Source organism: Hyaena hyaena, unplaced genomic scaffold, assembly GCF_003009895.1.
Source record: "Hyaena hyaena isolate Hyena2069 unplaced genomic scaffold, ASM300989v1 scaffold_184, whole genome shotgun sequence".
In the NCBI taxonomy this organism is placed as follows: domain Eukaryota; kingdom Metazoa; phylum Chordata; class Mammalia; order Carnivora; family Hyaenidae; genus Hyaena; species Hyaena hyaena.
This window is the reverse complement of record NW_024080817.1, coordinates 1,195,667-1,213,911: the sequence shown is the minus strand read 5'-3', so window position 1 is coordinate 1,213,911 and position 18,245 is coordinate 1,195,667. Positions and strand designations below refer to the sequence as shown.

General features: G+C 44.7%; 1 protein-coding gene across 1 annotated transcript in view; it reads left to right on the top strand.

Moving 5' to 3' along the window:
- LOC120237590 (UL16-binding protein 1-like) overlaps window positions 1–18,245 on the top strand; it is a 63,935-nt gene that overhangs the window by 35,728 nt on the left and 9,962 nt on the right. The window contains exons 2-5 of the mRNA XM_039240974.1: window positions 1,174–1,440; window positions 1,678–1,950; window positions 2,686–2,792; window positions 11,764–11,866. Of these exons, the coding sequence (XP_039096905.1) occupies window positions 1,174–1,440; window positions 1,678–1,950; window positions 2,686–2,792; window positions 11,764–11,866 (750 nt within the window). The remainder of the gene's footprint in view (window positions 1–1,173; window positions 1,441–1,677; window positions 1,951–2,685; window positions 2,793–11,763; window positions 11,867–18,245) is intronic.

Sequence of the window (18,245 nt, the reverse complement as noted above, 5' to 3'; positions counted from 1 at the left end):
CCCTATGTTGAACAACAGTGGTGAGAGTGGGTATCCCTGTGGTGTTCCTGACCTTGGGGGGAAAGCTCTCGGTCTTTCCCCATGGAAGATGACATTGTCGGTGGGTGTTTCATACATGGCCTTTATGATCTGGAGGCATGATCCTTCTATCCCTACTTTCTTGAGGGTTTTTATCAAGAAAGGATGCTGCTTCTTGTCAAATGTTTTCCTGCTCCTATTGAGAGGATCATTCGGTTCTTCTCCTTTCTTTTATTAATGTGATGTATCCCATTGATTGATTTGCAGATACTGAATCAGCCCTGCAGGCAAGGAATAAATCCGACCTGATCCAGGTGAATAATTCTTTTACTGGGTTGTTGGATTTGGTTGGCTAGTGTCTTGTTGGAGAGTTTGTGCATCCGTGTTCATCAGGGAAATTGGTCTGTAGTTCTCCGGTTCAGTGGGACCATGCATTCTTGACGAGTTTCACTGAGCGTCCTCCAGACCTCTGCATGAGCATAGTTGACTGGCATATTTTTTGTTCTGTTTTGGCCTTTCTTACTAGATTTGTTGTGTCATATGCACTTCTTTGGGCTTTTTTAATCCCTTCTACCACTAAGTGTCTTGGAATTCCAGATGTTCTAGTGTGTGCCGTGTGGACTGTCCTGTTTTCCAAGCCTCCAAGGCCCATCCTAATGGCAGATTATCAGCATCACCAGGTCTGTGCTAAATCCTGTGACCCAGGAGTGTACATTCTCTCTTCTCTGACTTTGCATCTATACTCACCCTGCCCCCACCCTGACTCGGCTCCTCAGGAACAGGCCCCCTCCATTTCTATCATCTTAGAGGACACTGGGATAGATCCTGACAATCAGCGGGCATGCAGACCTCTTCTTCCCATAGCCACCATAGTACATGCCTGGATTCACTGAAGACTGAGTGATGTTGGGTATTGGCCTGGTAGACACAGGGGACATATCCATGGTGATACGGAATGTGGAATCTGGTCTTTGGTGTTATTCCAACAAGGGAAGAGCACCAGCCTCTAACTGCTAGGGGAGAGGGGCCATGCTGGGGCTGCCATTGCTCTGCTAGGCCAGGCCTGCAAAGATGCAATTGCTGTCACATGGATGGGAGAGGGACGCCTAAGAGTCTTTCTTCTAACCCCAGCCTTCACCTACATATCCTTTGCAGATGGTCTTTCTCTTTACTTTGAATTCTCCATCACACCAAAGCCCAAATTTGGACAATCATGGTGTGAGTTTGGAGGTAAGGTCAATGGAGGAGAGAAGTATCTTTCCTATGGCTGTGGGAGCAAGAAGGTCGAACTCGTTGGTCCTCTGGGGATGAAGCTGAATGACACAGAGTCCTGGGAGAGACAGATAGAAACTGTGAAAGACCTGCTAGAAGAGCTCAAAAAGAAACTTCTTGACATGAAAGCAGAGGATTTCCCTCACAGCGGTAAGTCGGAACGTTCCGGGGCAGAAGTAGACAGTTTGTAGGGCCCGGGAGCTATCGTGTTCATGTAAAACGTAGACGTGGGTCCCACACAGGAGGCCCAGCATCCCGGGCAGACATGGAGGACAGAACAGGACCAGGAGGGGTGATGGGAGCTGAGGAGTGGACAGCACGTGGGGCAAGGGATTGGTCAAGCCCAGAGGCTGACCTCATTCCCACGGTGGGGTTGGGGGGGTGCAGATTCTGTCTCCCTGCAGGGCACGATGGTGTGTAAGTGTGGGGACAATGGACGCACCAGCGGATCCTGGGAGTTTCACACCAGTGAACAGATATCCTACTTCTTTAACTCGACAAGTGGAAATTGGAGAGTTCATCCTAGAGGCCGACAGCTAAGGGCCGCATTTGACACTGACAGAGATTTGACCAATTGCCTCATGAAGATCTCAAATGGAGACTGTAAGAAGTGGCTTGAGCAAATATTGGTGCACTGGGATGAAATACCGGAGACATCAGGTAACTCATAAGACTGGATGAAGTGGTGGTTCTCTTGAAATCAAACCTCCCTTCCCCACCGTAATGTGTGTCTGTGTGGGAGAGAGTAGAGAGAGAGAAATACAGAGACAGAGACAGAGAGACCGACAGTTAGAGAGAGAGAGAGAAAAAGTGATCCATGCATGGTCAATTTCTTTTTCAGGAAATTAATGCACCATAGGCACGTTCTAGTGTCCTTCTTTTCCCCTCTCATCTCCTGAAATCTCTTCCTCGCTGCCCGTAATTACCTTCAGTCTCAGGTATTACTCGTATTCTGTGCTGGCCCCAAACATGAGGGCGTCAGTCTGTTTCCAGAGATTTGCTTCTCCCTGTTCCCTTTTCTGAGAATCATTGAGTTTTTCATGTCATCTTGTCTCTTGCTGGGAATCATTCAGGGCCAGCTCAACAGTTAGCTCCTGAGAGGTGGTCAACTGTCACCTTCTTCATCCTCCATCACCACCTCTTCTGCCATCGCAGGAGGGACCAGTTATGTTGTAACTCTTGCTTCTGCCTTTACATGTGCGAGCTCCATTGGGAGAGGTCCCATCCGTGTCTTCCCTCGTTTTCCAGCCCAGAACCTGTCACAGTAGCTGCCACAACGTAGAGTCACAGAAACCATCTGCATTGTAGGATTCTCTGTGGCAGGAGGAGCGGGGCTGGTATGTCTTCAGATCTGGGGTCTGGAGCAAGGCTCTCACTCCTGTGTTTCTCTTTCAGCACTGCCAGTCATGCAGCAAGTCCCAGCCCTGTCCAGGGCCACGGCCTTCAGACCCATCATCTGGATCCTCTCCATGATTCTCAGCTGCATCATCATAATTGGCACTGTAGGTAGAATATTTTAGAGTGAGAGGTACTGAGAGGAGACAGAGAGGGAAGAGATGGGCATGTGTCCCCAGGGAAAGGGGAATCCCCAGCCCAACCACTGCCTACTCACTGAACCTTCTCATCACAGAAATGACACCCGTTGATGAGATCTCCTGTCACTTGTTAGCACTAACGTGGACAAGCTGAGCCCTGAGTTCTGATAAGGCCTCACTGTTAAGGCCTCTGGGAAAGGGGAAGGCCCACAACAGTGCATGAGGCCTGCTGATGCTAAGGGGGTCTAGCGAGGTCAGGCCTGACCCAGACCGGATTCTAGATTGAAGAGAGTCAACTTGAACCCCGGTGTGGGTGTATGTGGAGAGAGGGCCACACAGCACGGGCAGTACTCACATTTGAGCAAGAGGAGCTTGGTGGCTCCACGTGATGTCTAAGAGGAAAGGAACTCCATCCAGGGGCTTAAGAGGAGAGGTAGCTGCGTCTAATCCCGGGGGGGGGGGAGTCGGAAGGCCTTTGCAATACAGCTCACCAGGCTGGACTTTAGTGCCATGTTCCCCCAGAAAGTGGCTTGGGTCATAGCATGTAAGGCAGAAGGTGAACAGTAGAGCCTGTGCACGACAAGATGTAGAAGAGTGGGATCTGCCTCAGGCTGGTGCAGTCACTGGCAGCTAGCCTCCCGCAGACCTCAGATCCACGAGAATGGGGGGAGCAGAGCTGACCTGGGAGATGGGGTGGGGTAATGAACTGACCTGGGAGATGGAGGGAGCAGAGATTGTCTGTGAGATGGGGGTGGGGGGAGCAGAGCTGACCTGGACAATGGTGGGGAGAGCTGGTCTGACATGGGAGATGGGGTGGGGGGCAGTGAGCTGACCTGGGAGATGGGGGAGCAGAGCTGCTCCAGGAGATGGGTGGGGAGCTGAGTTGCTGTGTGTGCTCACAGCTGAGCAGGACAGGAGTGGGGGGGATGGGGGAAGGAGCATCATACCAAGCGCTCTGGGTGTTGCTAGCTAGGAGGCTGAGAGGGAAGAGAAATGAAAGGATATTTGCCTGAAAAGTCGTCCAAGGTTAGAGCTATCAAGTCAAGCCCTTGTCTTCTGTCAGATCCCTCACCAGGTCCTTTAGGGCTGCCCATCGGAGGGAGAATGAATTTGAGTCAAGTGGACACAATAACTTGTTACTTGCTTTAGTCCTGAGCCCAAGTCCTTGGTAACAGGGCCTGGGGATGACTCCGTGATTTGTTTCAGGAGGGAGGACCTTGTAAAGCACCTGGACCCAGGGCTGGGGACATGGCTGGGGGGAAATTCATGTCCCTCAGTGAGGGCTGGGCTCTGGGTACAGGGGTAAGTGGGGAAGGGCAGCCCCAGGACAACAGGCCCGGGATTTCCTCAGCCACTGACACCAACACCTGTTCTCTTCTCAAGGCTGGCGGTGCCACCATTAAGCTCCCAAGAGTGTGGACCAGCTCAGAGACTCTGCCTTTTGCTAGGCTGCCTTTGGATCCCCTGCTGTTCGTTTTTGGTCCAGACCTTAAGATTCCAGAGAAGTCAGTCAGACCACATGGGGCCACACATGTAACATCCCATGTCTGTTCATGAATTTGATGCACTTTTTCCTAGTATGTTATGGAATTTTCATTTGATGATAAGTGATATAATTCTTTAGTTTTTTTCTAATGTTTATTTACACTTGTAAGAGAGAACACATGGGGGAGGAGCATAGAGAGACGATCTGAAGCTGGCTCCATGCTAATAGCAGAGAGCCCGACAACGTTGGGCTGGAACCCACGAACCCTGAAATCATGACCTGAGCCAGAGTCGAACACTTAACTGCCTGAGCCACCCAGGAGCCCCAAAGTGATGGGATTCTTGCACTGAAGTATTTAAATGCTTGAACAAGGAATCTCAACAAAGAGAACATTTCCCATCTTGTCCTTTGGTTGTGAAATATCAGATTCTTCTATGCACCTTGATCTTGTTCTTGCAGACAGGGGTGCCAAAATGTAGTGCCCAGTTGACACTACAGAAACTCAGGGATGTTTTTCTGTGTCTTAACAACAACAGCCTCATTGTGTTTTAAACAGAATAAAGTACATGTCAGTGTTTTTTTCAGTGATTTATTTCTATGTAAAGATATTTAAATAAAATACCTGTGTTATAAAAATGTGAATTAATTTGGAATTTGTGTTTTTTCCCAGAAAGAGCTCCTGAAGTTTTGCTCTTCTTCCATGTCGTAGGGTAAATATAACTGGTGATTCTGCTAGATTTCTTGTGGAAACAGAGAATGTAAGGATCACTCTTAAATCAACTTTCAAGCAGTCATCTGTCAGTCTCAGTGCAAACAATGCAAATCTAACATGCCCAACACAAACAAATATTTTGAGAAGGAAGTAATGACCTTCCTGTCATCTCCCCCCACCGACTCGCCTCTTTCAGTGCACATTGAATCTTCCTGGCAGAAACAAATCTGCATCTAAAAATTAAGTTAATCTGCCATGAATAAAGGATTGGTATCCAGTGTATATAAAGAGCTCCTACAAATAAAGAAGTCATTCTAAGACTTATACAAAAGCTTAGAGCAAGTTCCAGATGATAAATAAGCCTATGAAATCCTAAACATATCCTCAGTAATCAATATAACTAATAATGATGGGATGCCCTCACATTCGCATCAAACTGACAAAATTTTGTATTATTATTGATTTACTTTTTGACAACATTTTGTTTTACCTTTACAGCCAAGTTAGCATATAGTGCAACACTGATTTCAGGAGTAGATTCCTTACTGCCCCTCACTCATATAGCCCATCCCCCCTCCCACACCGCCTCCAGCAACTCTCTGTTTCTCTCCCATATTTGAGTCTCTTATGTTTTGCCCCCATTCCTGTTTTTATATTATATTTGCTTCCCTTCCCTGTGTTCATCTGTTCCATGTCTTAATGTCCTCACATGAGTGAAATCATATAATATTTGTCTTTCTCTGACTGACTAATTTTGCTTAGTATAATACCCTCCAGTTCCATCCATGTAGTTGCAAATGGCAAAATTTCATTCCTTTTGATTGCCAAGTAATACTCCATTGTGTTTGTGTGTGTGTGTGTGTGTGTGTGTGTGTACATATATACCACATCTTCTTTATCCATTCATCCATGGGTGGACATTTGGGCTCTTCCCATACTTTGGCTAGTGTTGATAGTGCTGTTATAAACATTGGGGTGCATGTGCCCCTTCGAGACAGCACATCTGTATCTTTTGGATAAATACCTAGTAGTGCAATTCCTGGGTTGTAGGGTAGTTCTATTTTTCATTTTTTGAGGAACCTCTATACTGTTTTCCAGAGTTTGCAAACGGTTTGCATTCCCACCAGCAGTGCAAAAGAGATCCTCTCTCTCCACATCCTCACCAACATCTGTTGTCACCTGAGCCATTAATGTTAGCCATTCTGATGGGGGTGAGATGGTATCTCATATTATTTGTTTTTTGGGTGTTGAGTTTGATAAGTTCTTTATAGATTTTGGATACTGACCCCTTTATCTCATATGTCATTTGCAAATATCTTCTCCCATTCCGTTGGTTGGCTTTTCGTTTTGCAGATTCTTTCCTTCCCTGTTGCAAAAGCCTTTTCTTTTGATGAGGTCCCAATAGTTCATTCTTGCTTTTGTTTCCCTTGCCTCTGGAGATGTGTTGAGTAAGAAGTTGCTGCAGCCAAGGTCAAAGAGGTTTTTGCCTGCTTTCCCTCAAGGATTTTGATGCCTTCCTGTCTTACGTTTAGGTCTTTCATCTATTTTGAGTTTACTTTTGTGTATTGTGTGAGAAAGTGGTCCAGGTTCATTTTTCTGCATGTCACTGTCCAGTTTCCCCAGCACCACTTGCTGAAGAGACTCAGTCATTATTCCATTGGATATTCTTTCCTGCTTTGTCGAAGATGAGTTGGCCATATGTTTGTGGGTCCATTTCTGGGTTCTCTTTTCTATTCCATTGATCTGATTGTTTTTGTGCCAGTGCCATGCTGGCTAGATGATTATAGGTTTGTAACACAGCTTGAAGTACAGACAACTTGTGTTTAAATACATGTTGTATTTTAAATACATCAATAGCATGTGGCGGTCAGGAAATAGAATAAGAGGAGTTTCCTTATGTGTTAATAGGAGTCTAAATTGAATCACTCATTTGCCCTTTGTCTCACCATATCCAGACAGGAGTTGATGTTCAGCCTACTGCTTGGCAATCCCAGTGTTTGGTCCAGCCCAGAAAACATGTAGATGTACGGTTATTTATGTGGTGTTGTGTGTCATAGCAACACATTAGCAATATCATTACCAAATGAAGTACGACATCTGCAACATGTTAAGAGATTTGTTTCCCTCTAAAGACTAAACAATCTGAAGTATTTTCCAAAATGATAGAGAGATGGACCAGAACACCAGATGAACACAGTTTTCAAACGTATAGTTGAGGACTTCGGGCTGACATACATGACAGTGGCCTCATAAATCTAAATCTCTACCTAATTAAAAATTAAACAAATCTACCAAAAAGGCACATAAACCTCTGCAATCCCCACTGTGAGCTCAACCAGGAAATGGGAGACACCTATGTCCATCCATGTCTGTGACCACGATGGGCATTGATGGGACGACCTGAAGCAGAGCCTGAGGACGAGGTGGTGGTCAGGAGCTGTGACCCGGTGATCCTGTGCTGACCTGGGAGAGTGTCCTGGCTGGGGGGAGATGCATACTTACGTGTGTGGCATCAGGGGACATCACGAAAACTGGGAGGACATTGGTGTGACCGCTCACTGTCATACGGTTCAGGAAGACCAGCATTCGGTACAAGACTCACAACTTCTTTAGAGTTCAGGCCTCTTTCAAAAATGTTTATAGGTACAGAAAATGGAAATTTAAGAAATACTTACATTTCCAAATTTTATGTAAAGGGTAAATTTGGTCATTTTTTTTCAAGGCAGGTCCTCCCTCTTTGTTCCCTTCTGACCTGGGGCTCCGGCCATTGGCAGCTTCTTTAGCCTCTATCCCCTCAGCGTGTCCCCCCCAGGCCTCGTGGAGACGAGAGCAGCTGAGGCCTGGAATCCGGGCTGTGCACCCTGGTGTCTACCGAGCCCGACACTCACTTCTGTGCAGGGGAGGGGAGGCGACAGCAGCAGCTCTTTGGCAATGAGGTCCCCGCTCCAAGCCGTGGGGGAGGGGGGCTGGAGTGGGTGTGTGTGTGCACATGCACGTATGTGTGTGCATGCGCACGCGTGCGTGTGTGTGTGTGTGTGCCCAATGGCTTTCCTGCTCGAACTCATGGCTGCTAACGGATTTCCCTTACAGCCTCCATCCCATTTCACCTCCTGAAAAGTCTTCCCCTCAGTACCCTAAGTTCCTCACTATCGTATATCCAGGCTTTCTGTTCTGGCACATTCCTCTGTCAGGTTTCTGGATTGCATGGGCCAACAGCCTGTCACTCAGGGAAGTGGGGCACTAATACCACCTGCCATTAAGTCTTCCTTACCCTCCTGTTTCAGTCAGAGCTCCCAGACAAACAGAACCAGTATGAGGTGTAGACAGACAAAAAGAACTTATCAAACTCATCACCCAAAAAAACAAAAACTCCAGTGAATAAATGGGTAAAAGACGTGAATAGACACTTCTCCATGGAAGCCATCCAGATGGTCAACATACACACGAAAAGATACTCAACAACACTCATCATTAGGGAAATACAAATCGAAACCTCAGTGAGATATCACCTCATTCTGCTCAGAAAGGCGAAAATGAACAACTCAGGAAACAACAGATACAGGTGAGGGTGTGGAGAAAGGCATAGTCTTTACACTGTTGCTGGGACTTCACACTGGTGCAGCCACTCTGGAACACAGTATGGAGGTTCCTCAAAAAATTAAAAATAAGACTACCTTATGATCCAGTAGTTGCACTGTTAGGTATTTATCCAAAGGATACCAACACGCTGATTCGAAGGGGCACATGTGCCCCAATGTTTATAGCAGCACTATCAACAAAATGCCATATTATGGCATGTGCCCAAGTGTCAATCAACTGACAAATGGATAAAGAAATATGATATACATACACGATGGAATATTACTTGGTGATCAAAAAAAACGAAACCTTGCCATTTACAGCCACATGAAATAAACTAGAGTATATTATCGTAAGCAAAATAACTCAGACAAAGATAAATATCATATGATTTCATGCATATGTGGACTTTAATAACCATAACAGATGAACATAAGGGAAGGGAAGGAAAAATAAGGTAAAAACAGAGACAGAGGCAAACCATAAGAGACTCTTAAGTACAAATACAGAGAACTGAGGGTTGTCTCTCTTCTCTCTCTCTGCCCCTCCTCCACTTGATCTCTCTCTCTCTCAAAGTAATTAAATTAACTAAAAAAAAAAGAAGAAGAAGAAGAAGCCTCTAACGGCCATCTTTGAAGGCAGAGCTTGGCGGTACAGGACGATGTTGCAGAATCAGGCTCCCAGGAGTATTGGGGGCGGGAAATCCTGATAGAATAGATTTGAGGTACAGGCGCGCAACTGTCAGAAGCAGGGAGGCTTCTGAAATGATCCTAGACACTGGAATGCAGCCAGGAGCCTGACCCACAGAAAGCTGTCCATCCCTGTAGCTCACAGAACACAGTGATTGTGGAGGCAAAACAGTTGGACAGAGGGGCAGAGAGAGAAGGAGAGAGAATCCCAAGCAGGCTGCACACTGTCAGGGAGAAGGACCTCCACGCAGGACTGGATCTCACAAACTGTGAGATTATGACCTGAGCAGAAATCAAGAGTCAGATGCTTAACCGACTGAGCCACCCAGGCACCCCAATGCCTCAGGCTCATGTCTCCTCTTCCTCTGTCAACTGACAATAGGGAACTCCCCATCGATATAGACTAGAAGAGAGAAGGCAGTGTAGCAGGAGTGGGGACCATAGGCATTCAGGCAACTTCTTCACATAACTTGCTTGTGCCTTCAGGACTGACCAGGCCAAATCATGCACATACGTCTTCCATTGGATGATGGAGTGCCGCTGTGCATGCCCAACTTTATGGTTTGATGGGACAGAAAATACCAAGTTGATGATGGGCAGTTCGGGTCACATGGTGATTTGGTGGTCCATGGTCAAGTAGTCAAGTCTCCATTAAGGCCCAGCACAGGCCGAGATTTGTTTTTCAAAAGAAGGGTAGTTATCTGTGGGTGAGGGCAGGGCTTTGCTCCAAATCCTAAAGGCCTACACTGTGACCTCCCTATAGAGGTTTGCCAAAGCTCCAAATATCACCCTTAATTGTAATAAGATGTGGATTGTATCAGAGTCAATATCCTGGTTGTGATATTGCACCGTAGTATTTGTAATCTGTTACCTTTGGGAGACACTAGAAAAAGAATACCTGGGATTCCTCTATATTATTTCTAACAACTGTATATGAATTTATACACATAATTTATAGTTACATCAAAAATGTTTTAATTAACTTAAAAACTTAATCTAAATAAAACCTGTTCCAATGTGAAAAATGAAAAAAAAAAATCAACATCCTTATCTGCCACTGATACTTCCCGCACCATGAAATCCCCTGGAATATATGTCTGATGGTCAATCAGCTTGTACAGCACCTTGGGTCTGTCACAGCATATTCTCTTATCCTGCACCCCACTAAAAACTAGTAACTACTCCTTTTGTCCTGTGTTGGGGTGGAAGGAGAGGAAATATATGTTAGGAAATGCAGAAATGGATGGATGGATTATTGTTGGGATGATTTGTGGACTTTTCTGTGTGCAGCATCTATGACCCTAGGTATCTCCCACCTATCCTTCTGATACCTTACTTCTCCGTAAGATCTTCTTCCATAATAAATCAAGGTCCAGGCAGGGGCGCCTGGGTGGCTTAGTCGGTTAAGCATCCAACTTTCGCTTAGGTCATGATCTCGCGGTTCATGGGTTCGAGCCCCGCGTCGGGCTCTGTGCTGGCTGCCAACTCACAGGCTGGAGCCTGTTTCAGTCTGTGACTCCCTCTCTCTCTGACCCTCCCCTGCTCACGCTGTCTCTCTCTCTCTCCTAGAAATAAAATTTAAAAAACATTTTAAAAAAATCAAGGTCCAGGCATCCCGATCTTATTCAGGATTTTCAGATCATAGTTGCCCCTAAGCTATGTAGTGTGTGATCATCTCTTTTCCCCAGAAATCACTTTCCCCATTTTCCCACCTGCTTAAATGTTATTTGTCCCCAGCATTCACCTCGCATGAAGTCTTCATACCCTCCTGGAGAGAATCAAGCATGCCTTCTTTTGCATCTTAAAGTCTCTAACCAGTGTGATTTCACAAGTTGTACTGTCTCCCTCAGCAGATATATCAGTTTCTTTACATTTTTTAGAACAAAGGACATCCTACTAATACAAAGTAAATGTATTTGTTCATTTGGGGCATTTTGTTTTGGAACAAACGCAGGGTCAAATACACTGGTTGCCATGAAGGGAAGCTCAGGAATTGTGAGGAGATTGAATTGTGGTATTCTCCAACTCTGAAGCTGAGGGAAGGTCTCAGGTGTGCAGAGACTGGAAAGAGTCAAGCCCCAAGTGGAGTTTCCCTAGGCCTTTCAACAAACACTGTTTCTCCACTGAAGACCTGAGGATGATGTGAAGAACAGTGACCTCAGCTCATCTTAATAATAACAACTGGCAAACACTGGCAAACAACTGGCAGTCATTGTTTCACTTCCTCTTTCTCTCCTGACCAGAGGCAGTTCTCTTTTATCCGACGGATGGTAATTGTTAGCTCTTAGAGTGATTATTTAAAGCAGTCTCTATTGAGCCTCTATGTTACCCTACCAGTTCAGGGTACATGGAAAAAAATATTTCTTTATATTTTCCTCAATCCCAATCCCACTCCAAATGACTGCTATTTTAAGCTTTCTTTCTGGATTCTGACCCCTGCTCCTGCTGTGTCCTGTCCCCCTCTGACCACAGGGCCAGTCCCTCGAAGACAAGGATGATCCCAGTAAAGGAATGGTGGAGTCTGCCTACAAAATGGCTCTCAGTGATTCTTGCCTCCTGGTGTACATGGTCCTGTGTAATCTCCTCCCACATTGAACAGGGATGACATTGCAACTTTCAGGATATAATGGAAATACTAAAACATGACTTCCAAGCCTAGATCACAGAGGACATTGAAGTGTCCACCATTCTCTTTTGGTTCTCTCACTCTAGGGGAAGCCAGCTGTCATGTCTTAAGAACACTCTAGTAGTTCTATAGTGAATTCCTTGTGATGAGAAGCTGAGGCCTCCTGCCAACAGTCATAGGAGTGATCCAGCTTGGAAGGAGATGCCACCGCCCCAGTCAAACCCTCTGATCACTGCAACTCCAGTTAACATTTGGACCGCAGCCTCATGGGGGCCCCTGAGCCAGAACCTGCCAGCTATCCTTTTCCTGAATTCTCAACCCACAGAAACTATGTAAGACAATAAATGATTATTGGAATTGTAAGCCACTAAATTTGGGGGCAATCTGTTAAGTCACAACAGGCAATTATAACAGACTTTTGTACCTAGAAGTGTAACAAAATGTGCGGGTGGCTTTGGAAGTGGGCAGCAGGTGAAAGCTGGGAAGACATTTAGATAAGAGTCAGGGAAAGCCTGCAGAACTTTGAAGAAACTGTCAGCGGAACCTTGTCGCATCTGAGGAAGCTGCCAGTAAGGGCTCCAAGGAGAAGGGAAGGACCAGGGTTCTTCTCTCCCATTCAGAGCCAGGGTTGACCCAAGACATGAGAATTCTAAGGGAAGAGCAGGAACTCTTATATACCTTGTTAGTTACAGATCAAGAGGAGACTCAGTAGGGAAGGATGGGAGAGGTCTCAGGAGAAGGGAGATGTGGTTAGGGCCATGGAGGATTGTAGGCCTGAAAGACATAAAGTGAATGCTTTTGCCGAATCTCTAACAGCAAGAAGATGCTACCCTCAGCACCTACTTCCTACAAAATAATTCAATACATTAGTTCCTCACACATTCACTGAACATCTAGGATGTGTAATTCTTCTCCTAGAAAGTCAAGGCAAACAAGTAAATGCCCTTTCCAAAGAGAACTAATCAACCCCGTGTGAGAGCCATAGAGATGTACACCTGCCTACAACACTGAATGGTATTCTTGTAGCAGTCAGAACTTTTAGAACATAGGATAGAGGAAACTACTTCCATCAGAAATGGTTGGGAAAACTTGATGGAAGATGACATTATCTGAGTCCTGAAGCAATTTGACCACTTGTTCAGATAGAAAATTCATCTAGACAAAGGGATGAGCAGGAGTCAGTACAAAGATGCACACCAGTGTGAGAACCAGCGAGCAGGCACTGGAAGGCCTGGCTATAGAGTAAATGCGCTGATGTACTGTCCTCCGTTGGCTTACCTTCCCCCTCCTCTGCAGAGCACAGAAGCCTGGCCACATTCCACACAACGTCCCTTCCATAATCGCAGAAGCCAGCAAGAGGGGATTGTGTCTACACAGAACTGTGAAGATCAAATTGGAAAGGCTCAGGAAACTTGAAGGCAATATTCCAACATTATTTAATATTTTATTATGATGACTATGTTGTAGTTAACTGTTGATGTTAATGATTGATGATAACCTGCCTATCATAAGTTTCACTGATTCCTTTTGGTCCTGTTTTTACCCCAGGCAGAACAAGTCTGCCTCCAGCTCTCTAAAAGCCAAAGGAGTTCTTGCACTGCCTCCAAAGAACTAAGGAAGCTGCAGGTGTGTGGCACTTTATCTTTTGTGGGTAGAATAACCCAGCACCCCAAAATGGCGTACTCCAAATGTACCTCTCAGGGCTGAGAAGCAGCCTCCTCTCTTGACCCTCCCAACCATCTGAAGATCTCATCTCCATAACTCTACAATTCCTCCAATGCCAGAAACTAAGATTGGACTCATTGTTTCCCTAACTTTATTCTCAAAGATATTTGACTTCTAGTACCCTGCGACTCTCTCTGCTCTGGACCTGAAATAAACAAGTGCCTAGACCTTACCTCTGGAAAAAAAGAAAAAAAAAGTAAAGCACTGGTGTCCACCCATTATCTGGCTTCCACACTTTCTTGATTATAACAACTCGGGTTTGTGGCTAGACTTTGGAGCTTGCATGATTCACACCCTGCTTCCCCAAGATTTCCTGTACACAGATGTAGTCATCTAACCAGGCTCTCATCAAAGACCTAAAAAAAAAAAAAAAAAAGTATTGTGAGAAATCCTCCAAAAGACACCTGATGTAAGTAAGTCCTGTCCCCCTTCCTTTCTCTCCTTCTGGCTGGCTGGAATATAGACAAGATGGCTTAAAGTCAAGTAGCCATCTGGGAATGTGACATGAAAAGCAAGGTGAGGGGCACCTGGGTGGATCAGTCGGTTAAGCATCCAACTCTTGATTCTGCCTCAGGTCATGCTCTCGTGGTTCATGGGATCAAGCCTTGCATGGGGCTCTGTGCACTGACTAGGCAGAGCCTGCTTGGGGTTCTCTGTCTTCCTCTCTCTCTGCCCCTCACCTGCTCATGCTCTCTCTCTCTCTCTCTCTCTCTGTCTCCCCTAATTAATTAATTAAAAAGAAAACCAAACTGAGGATAATGGGACAAAACAGAAAGAGTCTAGATCCTTGTCTCTATGATGAATCTTCAGAGCCAGGGCAACCTCCACACTCCTATTTCACATAGTGAAATAAACTCTGGCCTTACCTTCTCTCACTATTGTTTCATGCCCAAATCTAATCCCATGTAGCATATAACTCCCTCTTCTGACTTTTGCACACTTGTTTGCTACATTCTGGCTGAGTTCAGAGCCGCAATTCCTGTAGTTCTCCAAAAATGAGAAGGGAACCTGGTCAATATACCTTACCCCGAAAACATTTTGGAGATGATAGTTCTGAACAGGACTATCACTAATAAAAATGAGAGAGCAATGATGGGGCACCTGAGTGGCTCATTTGGTTAAGCGTCTGGCTTCGCCTCGGGTCATGATCTCACAGTTCGTGAGTTCAAGCCCTGCATCGGGCTCTGGGCTGACAACGCAGAGCCTGGAGCCTGCTTCAGATTCTATGTCTCCCTCTCTCTCTGCTCACACTCTCTCTCTCCCTCTCTCAAAAATAAATAAGCTTAAAAAAATTTTTTTAAAAATGAGAGAGCAATGAAAGTCTATTTTGATTCCTGATTCCCTTCAGCAGACCAAAGCTCTCCCTCCTATAACACTTACGTTGGGGGAAGGGGGAGTGAATCTAATAGTGGCCATTTACTTCTTAGTGAGAATAGAAACCAATATGTCTTCACTGCTACTAGGGGTAATTGAATTTTAAACCTTAACATTTAAATGTTAACGCTAAAGACTTTATATATTCCGTTAAAGGAAATTTGGCAACATTCATTTGCTAAATATTAATACCTACATGTTAGAGAATGATCTAGGAAGTGAAGATTTTTCACGAGGATGACAGAGACAGACCCTGCTCTTCAGAAGTTCAAGATGTCATGGAGAAACTGAGAGTAGATTCAAAGGCAGACAAGAATTTTAGTTACTGATATGCATGCTGAAACATTTGGGGCAAATTTTGTATTATCTGCCACTTTGAAATGCATCAAAAATAGGGTCCATTGGTGAAAGAAGGGAAGGGTGCGCAGATGGATAAGATGTGATAAAGCATGTATAGTGAACTGTTAACTGTCGAGTTGTAGGGGATCTGTATTTTGGTGTTCACTATAAAATTCTACCAATTTTTCTGTATGTTTAGAATTATCTTATAAACATTGGGGAGGGGGAAGCACACACAATATACTACTAAAATTACTCTGGCACCAACATAATACAATTCCTTAGAGCTCTGAAGGAACAGGTAATTTCTGCTAAATAAAAGCACAACCATGCATAACAAACATGATAGCTTATACAAGGATGACATGGTTTTGAAATGTAGAAACATCATGGATGTTAACAGGAAAGATAACCCATGTACATCTATTATCAAAGCAAAATTTGCACTAGACAACAATGAACAGAAAAGGAAGACTTTATTAAAGGCTATTGTAATAGAGGAAGGAGGCCAGAACTCAGCCTGAACTCCACTCCACTGAAACAAAGGACAGGGGCATTTTAAGAGGTAGGGGGGATGGTAGAAAAGTACTGGGGGCTGATCAACAGGATGTGTCGAGTTACTTTCTGAGGATGCAAATGTTTTTGTCTATAATTAGACCATCTATGTTTGTTAATTAGCTCCCATCAAAGTTAGTCTCTGTTATGGACAGAGTCTATGACAAAGTCATAGGTTGAAGCCCTAAGCCCCAGGGTAAGGGTATTTGAAGACAGGGCCTTTCAGGAGGTACCTAAGAATGAATGAGGCCATAAGAGTGGGGCCCTAATCCAATAGGTCTGGTGTCTTATATGAAGGATAAGGGAAATCAAAAGTGGGTGCACACAGAGCAAAGGCCCTGTGGAGGACACAGCAAGAAGGCAGCCATATGGGAGACCAGGAGAGAGGTCTCAGGGGGACCAAACCTGCCAGCACCTTGATCATGGACTTGCAACCTCCAGAAGTATGGGAAATGTTTCTGTTGTTGAAGCCTTCCACTCTGTGGTCTCTTTGAAAAACATAGGCTCCTACCCACCTACAGAGACTGGGAGATGAGGACCCCATCTCCTGTGATGTTTACATTTCAAAGACATTGGCTCCCAGGGCCCTGAAAATGACCCTCATGGGCTGTAAAGAGAAAGAATTTACAACTACAAGTTTCTTAAACAAAGTAGTCTAAGAAAAGGGAGGTTAAGAGCTCATTTTAAGATTAGTCCAGCTGAGAACTAGAACATTAAGGCCATTTTGGTATTGATCATGACTGAACTGAGAAATTAAAATACAGGCAATGGTGGAGCTCCTGGCTGGCTTGGTCGGCTTGATCCTGGGGCCGTGAGTTTGAGCCCCATGTGGGCGCAGAGATTACTTAAATAAATAAAACATTCAAAAAAATACACACAATAGTGACCACGCAGCAGCATGCATAAGGAGGTAAAAATTGTTTTTTTACTTTTTATCCAGCCAAGATAAAAAGAAATCAAGTGCATTAGTCCCAAGCCAGTCTCCAGAATGCCAACAAAGACTAGCAAATGATGATGATGATGATGATGATAATGATGCTGCTGCTGCTGCTGCTGCTGCTGCTAACGGGTGAGTTTATCTGTATTACATTAGCTTGATAAAAAATGTGGGTTGATGTTTAGTCTGTCTGTGAATATCTTGTTCCCCAACAAACTTTCTGCCCATGGTTTTAGCATCTACTGATAATCCTGGACTGATACCCTTTCCATCAATACTAGAAAAGGGACATTTACTGAACATGCATGTATTTGGTAAATATCTACTAGGTACTGTGACAGGGCTGGGAACTGGGCAGGCAGGGAGACAGCAGCCGCCCTTGCCAACCATCTGATCTCCTCACACAGCGTGACCCCAGGATCTCTGCGTAAACTGTGGCTCCCCCTCTGAACCACAGATCTTGGGAACTGCCTCAGTGAGTACTTTCTCAATGCTCCCATCGAGGACACATCGCCAGAACCTGTTTTAAATGCATAGGTGAGCAGTTTATTCATTACATAGAATGGATTCACTACATACTAAGGTTTCTTCCAATTAATTAGATTCTTAAAACAATCTAAGTCCAAAGGGAATCAGTCTCTTTCAGAAATTATTTTCTTTTTTTTTCTAGACTTTAAGCTGTATTACAGGCTATACAATTTACTTTTTAATTCCACTATAATTAACATAGTGTTATATTAGTTTCAGATGTACAATATAGTAATTCAATAAATTCTATACATTACTCAGTGCTCATCGTGATAAGTATACTCTTAATCTCCCTCACCTATTTCCCCCATTCCCTCAACCACTTCTGCTCTGGCAACTACCAGTTTGTTCTTCATTTTTAAGAGTCTGTTATTTGTTTGTCTCCTTTTTTCTTTGTTTTGTTTCTTAAATTCCACATGTGGGTGAAATCATATGGTATTTGTCTTTCACTGACTTATTTCACTTAGCATTGTACCCTCTAAATCCATCCACACTGTTTTTTTTTATGTTTATATTTTATTTATTTTTTTTACAAATAGTTTATTGTCATGTTGGTTTCCATATAATACCTAGTGCTCATCCCCAGAAGTGCCCTCCTCCATGCCCATCTCCCCCCTTCCCCCAACACCCATCAGTCCTCAGTTTCTTCTCAGCATTCAAGAGTCTCTCATGGTTTGCCTCTCTCCCTTTCCCCCACCATTTCCCCCCTTCTTCTCCCCCATGGTCCTAGTTAAGTTCCTCCTAATCCTCCTATATGTGCAAACATATGATATTTGTCCTTCTCTGCCTGACTTATTTCGCTCAGCATAACACCCTCAAGGTCCATCCATGTTGCTACACATGGCCAGATTTCATTGTTTCTCATTGCCA